Here is a 14394-nt window from a genome sequence, read left to right on the forward strand (position 1 = left end):
ATTCCAGTCAGCTCTTAATCTATGATCCGAGGATCTAATGAGTCTTTGTCGACCCCTTCTTCCTTCCATCCCCTGAGTGGGGCTTCTTCTTGGGCCTTCTCTCTGTCCACCCCTTGCTTTGGTGATTTGTCCACCTCCCAGATCAGTTATCTCTGGCTTCCCTGACCTCCACAGCTGCGCTTTACAACTGCCAACTTTTCATCGTCACCTGGTTTTTTCTGCCATTTCTTCAAATAGAACATGTTCAAAACAGAAATTCTCATCTTAATCCTCTGAAGCTTGTCTTTTCTCCTAATTCCTGTATTTCCATGAACAATAATACCGTTCTCACCGTCTATCAGGCTTGAAACCTTGGCATCATTTATTACTCTTCCTCATCCTTTTATCCCTAAGTTGTCAAATTCTTGTATTTGCACATCTGCATTTTCCCACATCTCATTCCTTTTTCCTCCTACTTCACAGCTATGTCCCTCATGTCTTCTTATAAGACATGGTCTTATAATTGTTATAATCTCTTTTCCTTGTCTCCATCCATCATATTATTTCCAATGTAATCTTCTTAATACACTACTGTGGTTATATCACCATTGCTCAAAAACTATCCTTGGCTCTCCATTGCCAACTTGACTCCAACTTATTTTTTCTAGCCTTTTTTTATGGATTTATCCTCTTATCGCCTAAGTAGACTGCTTACTTTTTCCAAAGTCACGCTCTTCCCCTTCCCCTGCTTTTGCATTTACACATTATAGTCCTTTATGCCTATAGCAAATTTCTTCTCCCCACCTCTCCAACTATCCTGTTGAAACCCTTCTCCATCTTCAAGGCCAGATCTGATACTACTTCCTCTTTGACAACTTCTCTGATCTCTCCAGGTAGAAGTCATGTCACCCTTGAATTTTCTGTGCCGTGATTTTTCCTCATTAATAGTAATCCATTCATAGACATTTATGAACTTAATGCATACCAAACCATAATGATTTTCTAACTTTTATTATAGTTATTTGTGTATATTTTTACTGCCTCCCATTCTTATTCCCAAGACCACATATTTCTTGAAGGCAGGAACTCTCATTATTTTTCTATGTATAGTGTTGCACATTTAATACATAGCTATTGGACTGAGTCACAGTAATGAAAAATTTAATATAGCCCTTCTAAACAGTTAAAAACAAACTTTCAAGAAATTTTGTTCTAAAAATAGTTCCAAATATCTTCTTCAGGTGATCCTTTAAGATATTTCACAAATGATGGCATTCTGCAGAAGATCTGGAGTTCAGAGAGGTTGAAACTGGGAAGATGATAATTATGTGATGGAGTATTGCTGTGAATTTGCATTCTGCTGTCTCTTGTAACATACCATCCATACTGAAATACTATCCATAACTGAAATGAAATGAGACTATCCATTACTTGAAATGAGTGGTAGACTGTAGTAACTACTTCTCACTAAGCTTTAGGTAACTGGAATGTTCCAGGCAAACAGCCAGTGGATATTTTCAGAGAGGGTACATGTCTATGCTCAAGGCTTATGAAAGATCTTTTTTTTCCTCCAAAGAAGCAGTTACTATAAGGAATCTCATCTGAAATCAGATTGCTTTTCTGCTTACAATTTACACCCCACAGTGGGGAGCCTTGGAGACAGAGTGGTTGAAGATAGGGAAAGAGAGCTAAAAATGACATGACGAGACCTACTGCCTTAACACTAACACTGTTGGCTCTACTTACATTACCATAGGCCTAAACAGGGAGTGATCTGTGGTCATGGTGCCTTTGAGATCCATTAGCCTATCTCTGAAGATGGCAGAATGGGGAAGGGAGCCTGAGCTAGACCTGAGAGTTCATCTTCTCCCTTTTTGGAAAAAATTAGGAGACTGGCTGTGAAACTTTGCATATACTGACAGACTTAGTTGGTATGTTGGTTACCTTTGCTGAATTGTTTTTCCCTTCTCATGATTTATTTTAAGGGAATACTCCTTGAAAGGTGGTATTTGAGAAGAAGGGGAAGGGATATATATTTGGAAGTAAAGGTGATTTAAAAATAAAGATAATTTGTTAAAAAAATGTAAAAAGGAAAATAGCTGGAAGTGAAAACCTAGGAAACTTTGGTTGTGAGCTGCCCTTGGAGCAGATTGGCTTTCTTTATATCCACACACACAAAAAAACTGTACTTGGTTATTTCTTTTAATTAACCCTTTCAGGGAAGCTACCTAACATCTTTGTTGGACCTCAGGTGATTCATGAAGTTGGTCTGTTGTTCAAAGTAGACCTGGAGTAGGCTAGATTATGTCTCAGATAGGAGAAAGGATGTTATACAATCTTTAGATAACCTGACCTTTTTCTAAGGGATACTGGGAAGGTGCTGTCTTCTGCTAAATAACTCACTTCTTGGAACACTCTTAACTGGTTCTGTTTTTTCTTCAGAAAACCAACCATTGTTAGTCAAACTGGAATTAAACTAATTATTTATTTGGTAATGTGGGGTCTTTATGTTTCCTATATCAAAAGAACATATCTAAGTTTTAAGTATATTGTAAATGAAGTATAGATGATACAACCAATAGGATAATCCAAATTTAATTGAATATTTGGCTTTGAAACACAGAAATATACAGAGACCAGAGCACTCACTTTTTATTGCCTAGATTGACCATCTTTTGTTGTAGTTGTTGTTTTTCTAGATTTGAACCATTCTCAAAGGTAACGTGATCTATGTCTAGTGGTCTGTGCAGTACTTTTCTATAGTTTTCCAAAGGAGAAAAGTAGCAGCAGTGTGCTGTTTCCATCAGAAATGCTTCCCCAGAGTGCTAACATCATGAGGATTTGTTTAGGTTCATGTACATACACATGCCTGTAGAGAATCTCAAAATTTGGAAGGGATCTGAGGGGTATCTAGCTTAACCTGTACCAGAATAAGAGCCCCCTATATACAATAGCCCTGGCCAATGACTGCCCAGCTTCCAGGTGATGATTCATGGTGATGGGGAGCTTACCACTTACTGAGAAATCAGGTCTACTTATGCTTAGTTCTAATTGTTATGGAGGTTTCTACTACGCATTTTCATTTATCTACTAGACTCGTAGCTTCATCAAGAAAGCCAATAGCCCATTCTTGATGAAGCCATGTTGGCTCTTAGTGATCACTGTTTTTCTTTCTAACTGGTCAGCAATCCACCCCTTTAATAATACATCCTAAAAGTTTATAAGGAATTTGAGTAAAGCCCACACACCCATGGTTTAAAGACTAGACCATGTTATCTTTTTTGAGATGAGGGATGGGAACAACTTTTACCTATCTCCAGTCCTGTCTCACCTCTATTTCTTAGTCAGTGGTTCAGTAATACAGTTGCTTTTCCTTTCAATCCCCGGAAGGAGGTTCGTTCAGAACTGGTAACTTGTGCTCATTTGAGGGCAGCTAGGCAAACTCTCTTGATATATAGCCATAATTTTAGATGTGAGAGGATATGAACGACAGTGGATAACTTGACAGATGGATATGTTTGTGAGTGCCAGAAAATTGACTCTTCATTATCACAAGTATCTTCAGCATGGAAGATCTCTTGAGCTCAAAAGTTCTGAACTACAGTGGACTATGCTGATCGACTATCTATGCTAAATTTGGCATAGTTAGCCCGTAGGTGTGGGATGGAGAGGGAGAGGAAGCCACCAAATTCTCAAAGGAAAGAGTGAAATTGCCCAAGTAAGAAACAGAGTAGATCAAATTCCTATTCCAGTCATCAATGGGAAAGATTCCCTGCCTGAACTTCCAACTTGAGCATGATGAGGATGTTGTCTTTAAAAAAATAAAAAAGTTGTATTTGGCTTGTCAGCTTCCTAAATGACTTGTTTTCCCTGAGGCTGACTTGCTCCATTTTAAACGAGGAATATATGGTGTGTGGGTACATTATGGTGCTGTGGGGAGAGCACTAAACTCAGAGGGAAGACCTGAGTTAGAATCCCACCTCATACCTTAACTAGCTGTGACCTCGGACAAGTCACTTAATCTCTGGAGGGCATGAGTTACCATACCTATAGTTGGAGATAATCATAGCACCTGCCTCACAAAAATTGTTCTAAAGGTTTCAAATGAGATAAAATCTAAGAGCATTTTCAAACCTTGATATGTTACAGACATACTGACTATTACTATTACTACTGCCACTACCACCACCTCCAGCTGTTATTGTCACTAATATCTTAATTATTTTTTCTGGAAACATTACTATAATGTTTTCTAAACTTTTCTAAATATTTTCAGCTAAGAATTCTTTTGGTTGAAAATATTTTCTAAGTCTGAAATACAGTAAGTGTATTCCTTGTAACAGAACAGAATTTATGGTATTCAGTATCCCTAAATGGGTGGCAACACCATCAACTAAAATATAGCCATCAGATGCCAGCTGAATTCACCACCTAGCAAGACAAAGAAGGACTCATGTAAAGCTATAATTATTTCACAAATCAGTCACAAAAGTTTCAGTGATGGTATTTAAATGGTTCCACTTATTATGTAATGTATTCTTTCAATTTTATTTGGGTTTTAAAAGTTATGGAGAATATAAAAAGCTTCAGATTGTAATTTCTTGAATATGAGCAAACATAAAAAACCCTGTTATTTCCAAGAGAAAGAGGTTTTCTTTATTCAACCTAAAAAGGAGGCTGTTATGAAATTTTCAGATTGAAAAATAATTGCACATATTCAAGGTTTGGAAGAGTCACATTAGTGACTCAGAGCGTGGTTTGCTAAAACAACAACCTTATCCAACTTGAGCTGAGAATCTGAGAGAAGGGGCTTAGTTATACTAAACAGTTTTGTTGTTGTACTTAAGAAATTACTTTGGACTCCCTGCAAAAGGAGACATTTATAGCTACAATATAAGAAAATTGAATTTGTATTCATATGTAGATTTTTAAAGAAGGGTGTCGCCATTTAGAGCTGAGTATGAGATTCTATCTATAAATAGGATCTTGTTATTGTTAGTAAAGATTTGCCTCACAATAGCTTTTAAAACTCAAGACTTTTTTGCCAATATCCCTATTTTTCAATGAGGATTTTTTAAAAAAAGGCATTTTGTAAACATACACACATTCACACACACATATATACATATACACACACATACATACACTCATGTATATGTGTGCATATATTCCAGTATATTTGTGTGTTTTGAGCTCTCTTTAGAAGAAAAGCCATATATAAACCTAAAATTTTTAATGCTTACATAAAAAAGCAGCGAAGTGAAACAAGTACTTGGCCATATCCAAAATAAAACTTAATTTTAAAAAAAGAAACAAGTACTTGAAGAGTATAGTTACCTTCATTATGCACACACAATTAGGCCATTTAAGTTCCTTGTGTAAGTCTGACACTTAGATCCTGAACATCTGGTTTTTACTTTTATAGAAGTACTTTAAAGGAGAGGTAGGTCTAAGAGTCATAAGCTTTTCAGATAGTCACAGGTCCTACAGTCCCATGAAGAATTAACACCAAATGAACCTATGTCTAATGAAAAATGGACATATTGCTCTCTTATTCTGTACACACAAGGTATTTAATACATTCTGGATAACACTGTCAGTGCCACAACAAAGCAAAAACAGAACCAAAACCCCCAAACCCAATACCATCAATTTAGGACCAATAAGCATATGTTGAGTTAGCCAGCAAGGATGCCCACACACTATAGGCAAAAACTCCCCAAAGGGACAAGTGGACAAAGCTTATATAGGTTTCAATTTAGGCAGGAGATGAATTGGGTATGGGGTACCTTTTGGTAGGACAGGCCTTTTGCCGTGGAGTAATAATAGAAAAGGTTTTTCCTCAGGTTAGTTATCTCTCGTAACCTCTGTCCTAATAGATAGAATTGTCCTTGCTGTTCCATCAGTAAGGAAGGTCTCAAGGAGGGGGCTGGGGAGCTGCAACACAGACAAGGTCACAGACAGGATAGAGGAACTACAGACAGAATGGAATGGCTTTAGCTTTCTCTGCTACCCACAATGGTTTTATCTCATGTTTATCCCAGTTTGCATTGGCACCAGAAAAGTCTTGAGCACTTCATAATAATATCACATTTCAAGGTTTAAAAAGTATGTTCCCTGCAGCAGCCTTATGAAGTCAGATTTGCTAGAAGCATTATCTCCATGTTGTCGATGAGAAAACTGAGACTTGGGTAAAGTTGACGTGCCCAAGTGTGTACTTCTTGTGTGTACATCTTGTAAGACTCAGAGCCTCAGTGCTCTCCCAAGTCTCTCCTGACCCCAGATCTTTCCCTGTGCCATCCTGGTCCTGAATACGAAGTGGCTTTGGAGTAGTATCCTGGCGTAAAGTGTCCCTGAACTGCTTCCAAGAAGCCCGGTAGACAGGTCCCTGGAAATGCCTCAAAAGTTCTAGGGATTGCTCCCTCACCTCTCTTTTATAATCCGGGGCTTTTTCGACCAACCACTTAAGAATCTTTTCACATTTTAGTCTCTATCCCATCCACGAGAAATGAGAGGATAAGGTAACATTGTTTTTACGTGAAAGAATCACGATGGTTTATTCTTGTTTTTCTAAAGCTTTTCTAGTGTTTCATACCCATTGTTTCATTTGATCTTTATAGAACAACTTCTGAAATGGGTAGATCAAATATTGTTACACCCGTTTCACAGATCAATAAACTGAGGCCATGGGAAATTAAGTGACTTGTCTAAGATACTGCAGTTAGTTGGTGGAAAAACTGGGACTAAATGAAAAACAACTCTTTCAACTAAGCTACTTGATGAAAAGACTTATTTATTTCCCTTTTAAATCATGTATCTTATTCAACTCAAGCTCATAAAATCATAGAATTTAAAGCTAAAAGGGACCATAAAATTCCTCTAAGTCAACCTACACATTTTATATATGAGGTAGCTGAGGCCCAGAGAGATTAAGTGATTTTTCAAAGGTCAGGCATGGTTTTATATATATAATACATATACAGTTTTCCTTAAATTAAGTTCCTTTAAATATTTTACCCAGATGCGCCTGAATTTGTCCTTAAACTTTCCAGAAGTTGTTTGTTACCTTGAATTCAGTAAGAACTGATACTTCTTAATGCATTCCAGTTAGCAAAGCATCATAGAAATGCTTTCTCTTTCTAGTTCATACTCTCCCAACATCCAACATGAAATTCTCAAACTTTCTAGAACCTAAACCAACCAAGGTTTTGAACATGTTCTAAAGTTTTATGTCTACCTTTGGTTTGTGATATCCTGAAAAGTACATTTTCTGTGTGGAAAAATTTTTGTTAATATTATTTTGTAAATTAACCTAGCCTAAAAGGTTCTTAAAATGAAATTCTAATTTTACAAAATGGTAAGATGTTTTATTTTTGAAATCTCGCTATTTTAACACTGTATAGTTAGGTGTGATTTTTGACATCCAGCATGGCAAAGCTGTAATCTAACCAGATGTCGTTTAACTTATGGTGCATTTATGCAGTATATGGAATGCTTAATATAGATTCTTCAGCCCTGAATCTGTCATTGTTTGGGATTGCATGTACAATTGTCTTATATAAATTTATGATGCAGTATCCTTTGTAAGGAATTAAGATGAATGAGGCTTTGAATGTTAGTAGATTATTTATGCTCCTTGAGTACAGGGCTCTGTTGTTTTTCTCTTGGTAGTCCCATTGCCCAGGGTAACTTCAGTTTTTTCCATTGCCCTGTTGGTGTTTGTCCTTTGTTTTTGAAGAGGACCAATGACATCATGGGTGGCGGCGTGACTTTCAAGTGAATTGGATTTAAGTGAGACAGAGTTGCACAAAGTCATCAGCCTCACTGTCTTCCAGGGTCGTCAAGTCCAGTGACAAGACAAAAGTCAGACCTGGTGATGGCCCAGGTGACAATGAAGCACTTGGGGTGTTTAGGTGAATGGATAACCTAACAAGGAGCTTCTCTCCAGGCCCAGGCTGGGCCTCCCACCTGGGCACTTCACTTCTTGAGCATGACCTGTACTGTACCTACTTTTATTCTTATTTTGTTCATAGAGATATAAGCAACTTCTGACCAGTCTGGTCAGGAACTGGGTTTTCTGAGCCGTTCTTGTGAGAGCTGAAGTCAAGGCTAATTGGTCCTCCATTTATTGAAGTTGGCACTTCCAGTGCAAGGATGGAGACGCATTGTTGCCCCATTCAGTAACAGTTCAGATCCTTCACCTTTAAGCTTCCAAGGGCAGCAGCACTTTTGTGCCTCTCTTAGCATCTCCCAAGGAGCTCTGCACTGAGCACATGGTTCATTGAGAATCATTGCTTCTCAGATGAATCTGCTGAATTAGAAGCATATTACTTGAAGCTGAATTTCTTTAGTTGAAGCTTTGATTGGTGCTTTAACTTTGGAGCCAAAATGACTGTTCAAACACTAGTAAAGGATGAGCATTTTAAGCCTGTATGTGATGTTCTTCCAGTCACAGGTATTAAATTTCTAGACTTCTTTCTCTCTTTCCCTCTCTCTCTTTCTGTCTCTCTCTCTCTCTCTGTCTCTCTCTCTCTCTCCTTCCCTCTCTCTCACGCACGCACGCACGCACGCACACACACACACACACACACACACACACACACACACACACAGGTCTTCTTGTCATTCCCACAGCTTTGCTCAGTTTGTCACCTATACAGGAAATTCTCCCTTCCCATCTTACTTCTTGGTATTGCTGGCTTCTCTCAAGTGCTGAGCTTTATGTGAGGCCGTTGCTAAGTCCATAAATGCTACAACTTCTCACTTCCTAAATCACTTTCTCTGTATTTATATTTCTGTTTCTATACAAGTCCTTCATAGCAGAATAAAATCTCCTTGATGATCGCAGCCATCTTCCTTTCCCCAGGACTTAGTACATCTGTTGTTGTTCAGTCGTTATAGTTGTGTCTGACTCTTTGTGACCCCATTTGGGGTTTTCTTGGTGAAGATACTAGAGTGGTTTGCCATTTCCTTCCTTCTTTAGTTCATTTTTACAGATGGGGGAAGTGAGGCAAACAGGGTTAAGTGACTTGCCCAAGATCCTACAGCTAGTAAGTGTCTGAGGCCAGATGTGAACTCATGAAGATGAGTCTTTCTGACTCCAGGCCTGGCATTCTAGCCCTTGTGCTATCTACCTGCCCTCCAACACACAATAGATGCTGAATAAATACTTGTTTAATTGAATTACAGGTTTGGGTTCTCGCTGTGCATTTGAAGAATGCACCTCAGCTTAGCTGTTCTCTGGCCGTTGGACAGTTCTTTTTGCTGTTTCGTATACATAAATATACATACACACATTATTGCCTCCAAACCTTTGCTCATGCTACAGCCCCATTTTGAATAACCTAATTCTACTTAGTCCAAAGTATTATTTTCATTCTCAAAATTCCTAATAACATTTTTAGTCTTCTACTGGTCTTATGCATGTCTCATTATAATTGTTTTTTAATATATATTGAATTACAAATTTATATTTTTAATATATTTGTATATATTTAAAATATTTATATATATTTAAATATTATTAGATTTTAAGGTCTTAGGGACTGTATCATTTACCTCTTTTATATACACCCACAGTACTAAGTCCAGTAGTAGGCAAACTGTAGATGATTAATAAATGCTGAGTTGAAGGATTGAGTTTAAGAATTTTGCATTGAAGAAACTGCAACCAGAGAGACAGAGTCTACTCGGAAGCTATTGTATGTCAGTATTGTGATATTTTTCTTTGAAGATGTTTCACCTTTGTCTGTTCATGTTTATGTAGGAAGTACTTAGGATCCTAAGGTCAAGCAACATCCTTCACAACATTTTTTTTCCCTTTCCGTTTTGCAGAGTCAGCAAACAAAATATTTTTTTTTAAAAAAAGGACAATCAAAGGAAAATAATCAAAGCTGAGATTCTGCCTTTACTTTAAGAAAGAATGGGTGAATACAATAATGGAAGAGGAAAGGGGGGGGGAACCCTGAAACTGAGTGCTGTATAATTACAATCACCACTTTTAGCTTCAAAGAAGAGATATGAAAATGTACTTTAGTTTCTTCTTTGCGGAAGTGGAGTACTAGGAAGACAACAGTACTATCAGACTTGGTGGATATGTTCAAATTTGTTTGTGATGATCTGCTTTTTTTTCCTTTTAAGGGGGATGGTTTTTGTGGTGGCAGAAGGGAGGAAAGACCTACTGGGAAATGAGGGTGATATAAGAACCAAAGATAAAATGAGGCAAATTTTGCTTTCAAGTTAAGGAAGAAGTTAAAAATGATAAGGGATATAGCATAGCACAGAAGTTTCAAGCAGTGGAATTTTCAGTCTGCTCTGAACCAGGCATTCAGATGCCCTGATATTCTAGGTTTCAAAGTTCTCAGCCATTCATGGAAATGAATTGGCTATACTCTCAGGAGATTTCATCACATTGTGCTTAAATCAGAACTTAGAAGGCAAGTGCAGTCAGCTCCAAAACTCCTCTCTGTTCCTTGGTAGAACTGTCCCTTGACACCTAAAAAAAAAAAGACCACAGAGCTAAAAGTGATAACCAGGAATTTGGGTATAGAGTAGGTCTCAAACTTAGGAAGCCAAGTATACTCTAAAATTCTACAGCTCACCCTCATTGTCCTCAAGAGTTCTAAGGCTCTTGTCTAAAGGAAGGTTTCAGACTCAAGTCCAGCTTGCCTTTGCACTAACAGAATGGAACACATTGAACAATCAACAAGAATTTACAAGTGCCTTCTCCCTGCCAGGCATTATGCTAAGCCTGGGGGACACAAGCACAAAGAACAAAAGAATCTCTCTTAAAAAGGAATTTCCATTCTGATGGAGAAATAAATGCCTATATAAACCATACAACATAAAGTGAATAAAATATATAAAATAGTTAAAGGTTCTGCACTAGTATTGAGGAAGGGCGCTAGCATTTGGGGGGATTGAGGAAGGCTTAGAGTAGAAAGATGGTGTTTGAGCTGCATTTGAAAGAGAAGCACTCTGTGAGGTGGAGGGAAAGAAAGAATGTACTCTAAGCATATGGGATGGCCATTTCAAAGGGAAATCTGTGTGTGTGTGTGTGTGTGTGTGTGTGTGTATACATATGTAAGAGATGTGGTGGAGCAATGATTTGTCAACTGACCAGACATGTGGGGTGAGGGAGAATGAGGAGTCAAGGATAACGTCAAGGTTATGAACCGGGGAAGCCAATTAGGCTTTAGCATTGCTAAATTGATAAAATTGATAAATAAATCTAAATTTTGATAGAAATTATACAGAGTGGTCTCACTTTTTTCTTACTTGCATTTGGACATGGGTGGAATTACAAGATTTACTTGTCTCTATCTTTTTAGACATCTCTATAAATGCTTATTCTTAGGGGGCTGGTTTATAGCAAATAGAGTATGTTCTCCTCATTCCCCACTTTCTGCCCCAATCCATATCTGCCCTCTGTAGTTGTAATGCTAAGATGTATACGGAAACACATTGGGCACCATGTAAATATTATATGGTGATGTGGATATCATTTGATATTTGATGGTCAGATCTACAAATCTGTCTTTTCCACTAGCTAGATGTATAAACATGAAATCACTTGACCTCCAAATATATTTCAGAATAAGAATAATGATGCTTGTATACCCTAACCCACAGTACCATGTTGGAGAAAATGCATGATAAGGCTTTAAAGCATTGCTGAAAGGTGAGCTCCCATGTCAGATAATTTTTTCTTGTGAAAGAGTCTTCTGGCAAACTGTGAACACTGTTGTTTTTATGTCTTTAGTGGATAGAGGTGATAATGGAGAGAAGTAGCTTTCATTTTTTCCATTTCTCATTATTCCTCAGAGTGCTGAACAAATTGCTGTGCTGTGTAGGAACTTTCACGAGGCCCAGCCAAACTCAAACTCAGACGCCATGGAAGGACCCAAGGAGGCTCAAGAGCCACCACCAAGGCCACTGGCTCGGCACCTCTCTGATGCAGATCGACTGAGGAAAGTTATCCAGGAACTCATGGATACAGAGAAGTCCTATGTCAAGGTAGCAGAAAATAAACCCCTGGTAGTATAGGCTTGTGTGCTTGTGAGGCCTGTAATTTTGATGCCTAAATAGATGCCTGTTACTAGAGACTAAGGGAAATCAAACAGAGGGAAAGATCAGAAATGAGAAAGAGACATTATAACTCTGAGGGAAAAAAGTAAAATTCATGTCTCTCTTGGTTTCCAAGGTAATAAAAACATTTAAACAATGGAAACAGATATACTTGACTCTCTTTTTGAAATCAGTAGTAAGGGAGACACCAGTGTTGATTTAATAAGGTTTACTGATGATGGGCAGTTAGCAAACTTTTAATACAAAGAAATCTACTGATACTATTCAATTCAATTCAATTTAGTTTCATTTTACCAGCATTTATTAAGTTTACATTTTATCAGGCACTGAGATAGGTGCTAGTAATAAAATACAAAAAGGAAACAAACAGTCCATGTCTTTAAGAAGTATGCATGCTACTGGTTGGACAGTTAGATGATTCAGTGGATAGAGCATTGGGCTTGGAATCAGGAAGACTCATCATCATGAGTTCAAATCTGACCTCAGACACTTACTGGCTACAAGACCCTAGGCAAGTGACTTAACCCTGTTTGCCTCAGTTTCTCATCTGTAAAATGAACTGGAGAAAGAAATGGCAAACCATTCCAGTCTCTTTGTCAAGAGAACCCCAAATGGGATCATGAAGAGTCCTGGTAGACTCCAGAGCTCAACATATCACTTATAGCACCTACAGATGAGTGAAAGGTTGGATGTATTGGACAGACTACGAAAATAGTTTTATACCTGGGGAGGGGCATACATGCTAAGCAAGTCAAGTGCTAGAAGAATACAATCATGTACAAAGCATCTGAGAAGTCTCAAGGTAGGTTCTCATTTGAGGGAAATTCTGAAAAGAATACCAGCAGCCTGGGGACATTGATGCCTAAGCCTGTATTTCCAGGGCTTTCCATTTTCAGATTACTGGAAGTTGTATGGCAGAGTGGGTGAAGCCCTGGACTGGAGGAGGGCCAGTCACTACATGTCTCTGGTCCCCAGTTTCCTTATTTTTAAATCAAGAAGGTTGAGTTTGGTGATCTTTCCCACTCTAACATTCTCCCACTTTGTTAGTTATCTTATTCTTGCCACATTTGCCATTATTCTTCTCTTTTTCTCCTCTCCTTCCTCCTCAAAACAACAAAACTTAAAGACTGTATCTTCTCAGTGTCAGTTTTATTGGCTATCAGTCCTGGTCTTGGTCCAAAGAAATGAGTGACATGTCGCCCAGGGCAGTGTTTGCATTGCAGTTCTTGGGTCTCTGGGGAAACAAAATGCCTGAATAACCATTTGTCTTTCGTGCAGTAAAACTAATTGACCTAGAGCTCCATTTTTCATCATATGATTATCCCTGTAGCTCAACTGGATAGTGTAGAGATAGAGCTAGTAACTTAGCACTCAGGGAGGCCAGTTAGCTTTCCCAGTGAATTACCTTTATCCATTTGCTGCTGTTCCTTTCCATCCAGGTGGCTTAGAACTGTCAGGTGCTGTTGGGTTTGGCCTAAGAATCTTCTAGTTTTATAGGACTGCAAGGTCAACATGAATCAGTAGCATAACGGAAGTTGAGGGGAGGGCAAAAAGCTAATGAAATTTTAGACCACATTAATAGAAACATACTGTTCACATTCAGATAGACTATAATGTTCATTCCTAGCCAGATGACACCTAGAGTTTTTTGTCTATATTCAGGTCCTTGACAAACTGATACATGAATAAAATAGAGCAAACAAGTTGCTGAGCAGTGTACTCAAAAACAAGTCACTGGAGTAATAGTTGAAAGAATGGGGAAGACAATCTGGAGGAAAAAAAGATTTGGGGTTCCATCTTCAAATATTTAAAGGGTTGTCATATTGGAAGAATATTCTACTTGGTCTTAGATGGCAGAAAGTGGGTAGAAGCTACTCGGACAGGGGTGGGGAACCTGTGACTGATAGGCCACATGTGGCCCCATGGGTCCAAAATTTGGATTCAGTCAAAGGGCCAAACTTAAGGACCCAGAGGGTCATGTGTGGCCTTCAGTCTACACATTCCCCACCCCTTGACCATGAGATACATTTGACTCAAGATAAGTTCCCAGTAATCGGAGCTGTCCAAAAGTAAAATGAGCTGCTTTAAGAGCTGGACAGACTAGAAAGTCTACTTCAGGTAGAGGCTGGATGACCACTTGTCTGGGCTGTAGTAGGGGGAATTCTTGGTTTGAGTGGGGCTGAACCACATGACCTCTGAAGCCTAGTACAACTGTGATTCCATAAGTAGGACTGTGGGGCTCAGGTAAAAGACCTACGAGTTTGTGTAAAAATTGCTCAAGTCCCTTCCAAAGTGAATAACAAGTCTGAAAATAACCCCCAAGGCTTC

General features: G+C 38.5%; 1 protein-coding gene across 2 annotated transcripts in view; it reads left to right on the top strand.

Annotated features, from left to right (window-relative positions):
- The window catches only part of TIAM2 (TIAM Rac1 associated GEF 2), a 159076-nt gene that overhangs the window by 111564 nt on the left and 33118 nt on the right, over positions 1–14394 (top strand). For both annotated transcript variants that reach the window (XM_072643752.1, XM_072643753.1), the window contains one exon: positions 11803–11994. In XM_072643752.1, coding sequence (XP_072499853.1) covers positions 11803–11994 — 192 coding nt within the window. The remainder of the gene's footprint in view (positions 1–11802; positions 11995–14394) is intronic.

Source organism: Notamacropus eugenii, chromosome 2 (assembly GCF_028372415.1).
Source record: "Notamacropus eugenii isolate mMacEug1 chromosome 2, mMacEug1.pri_v2, whole genome shotgun sequence".
NCBI classification, from domain to species: domain Eukaryota; kingdom Metazoa; phylum Chordata; class Mammalia; order Diprotodontia; family Macropodidae; genus Notamacropus; species Notamacropus eugenii.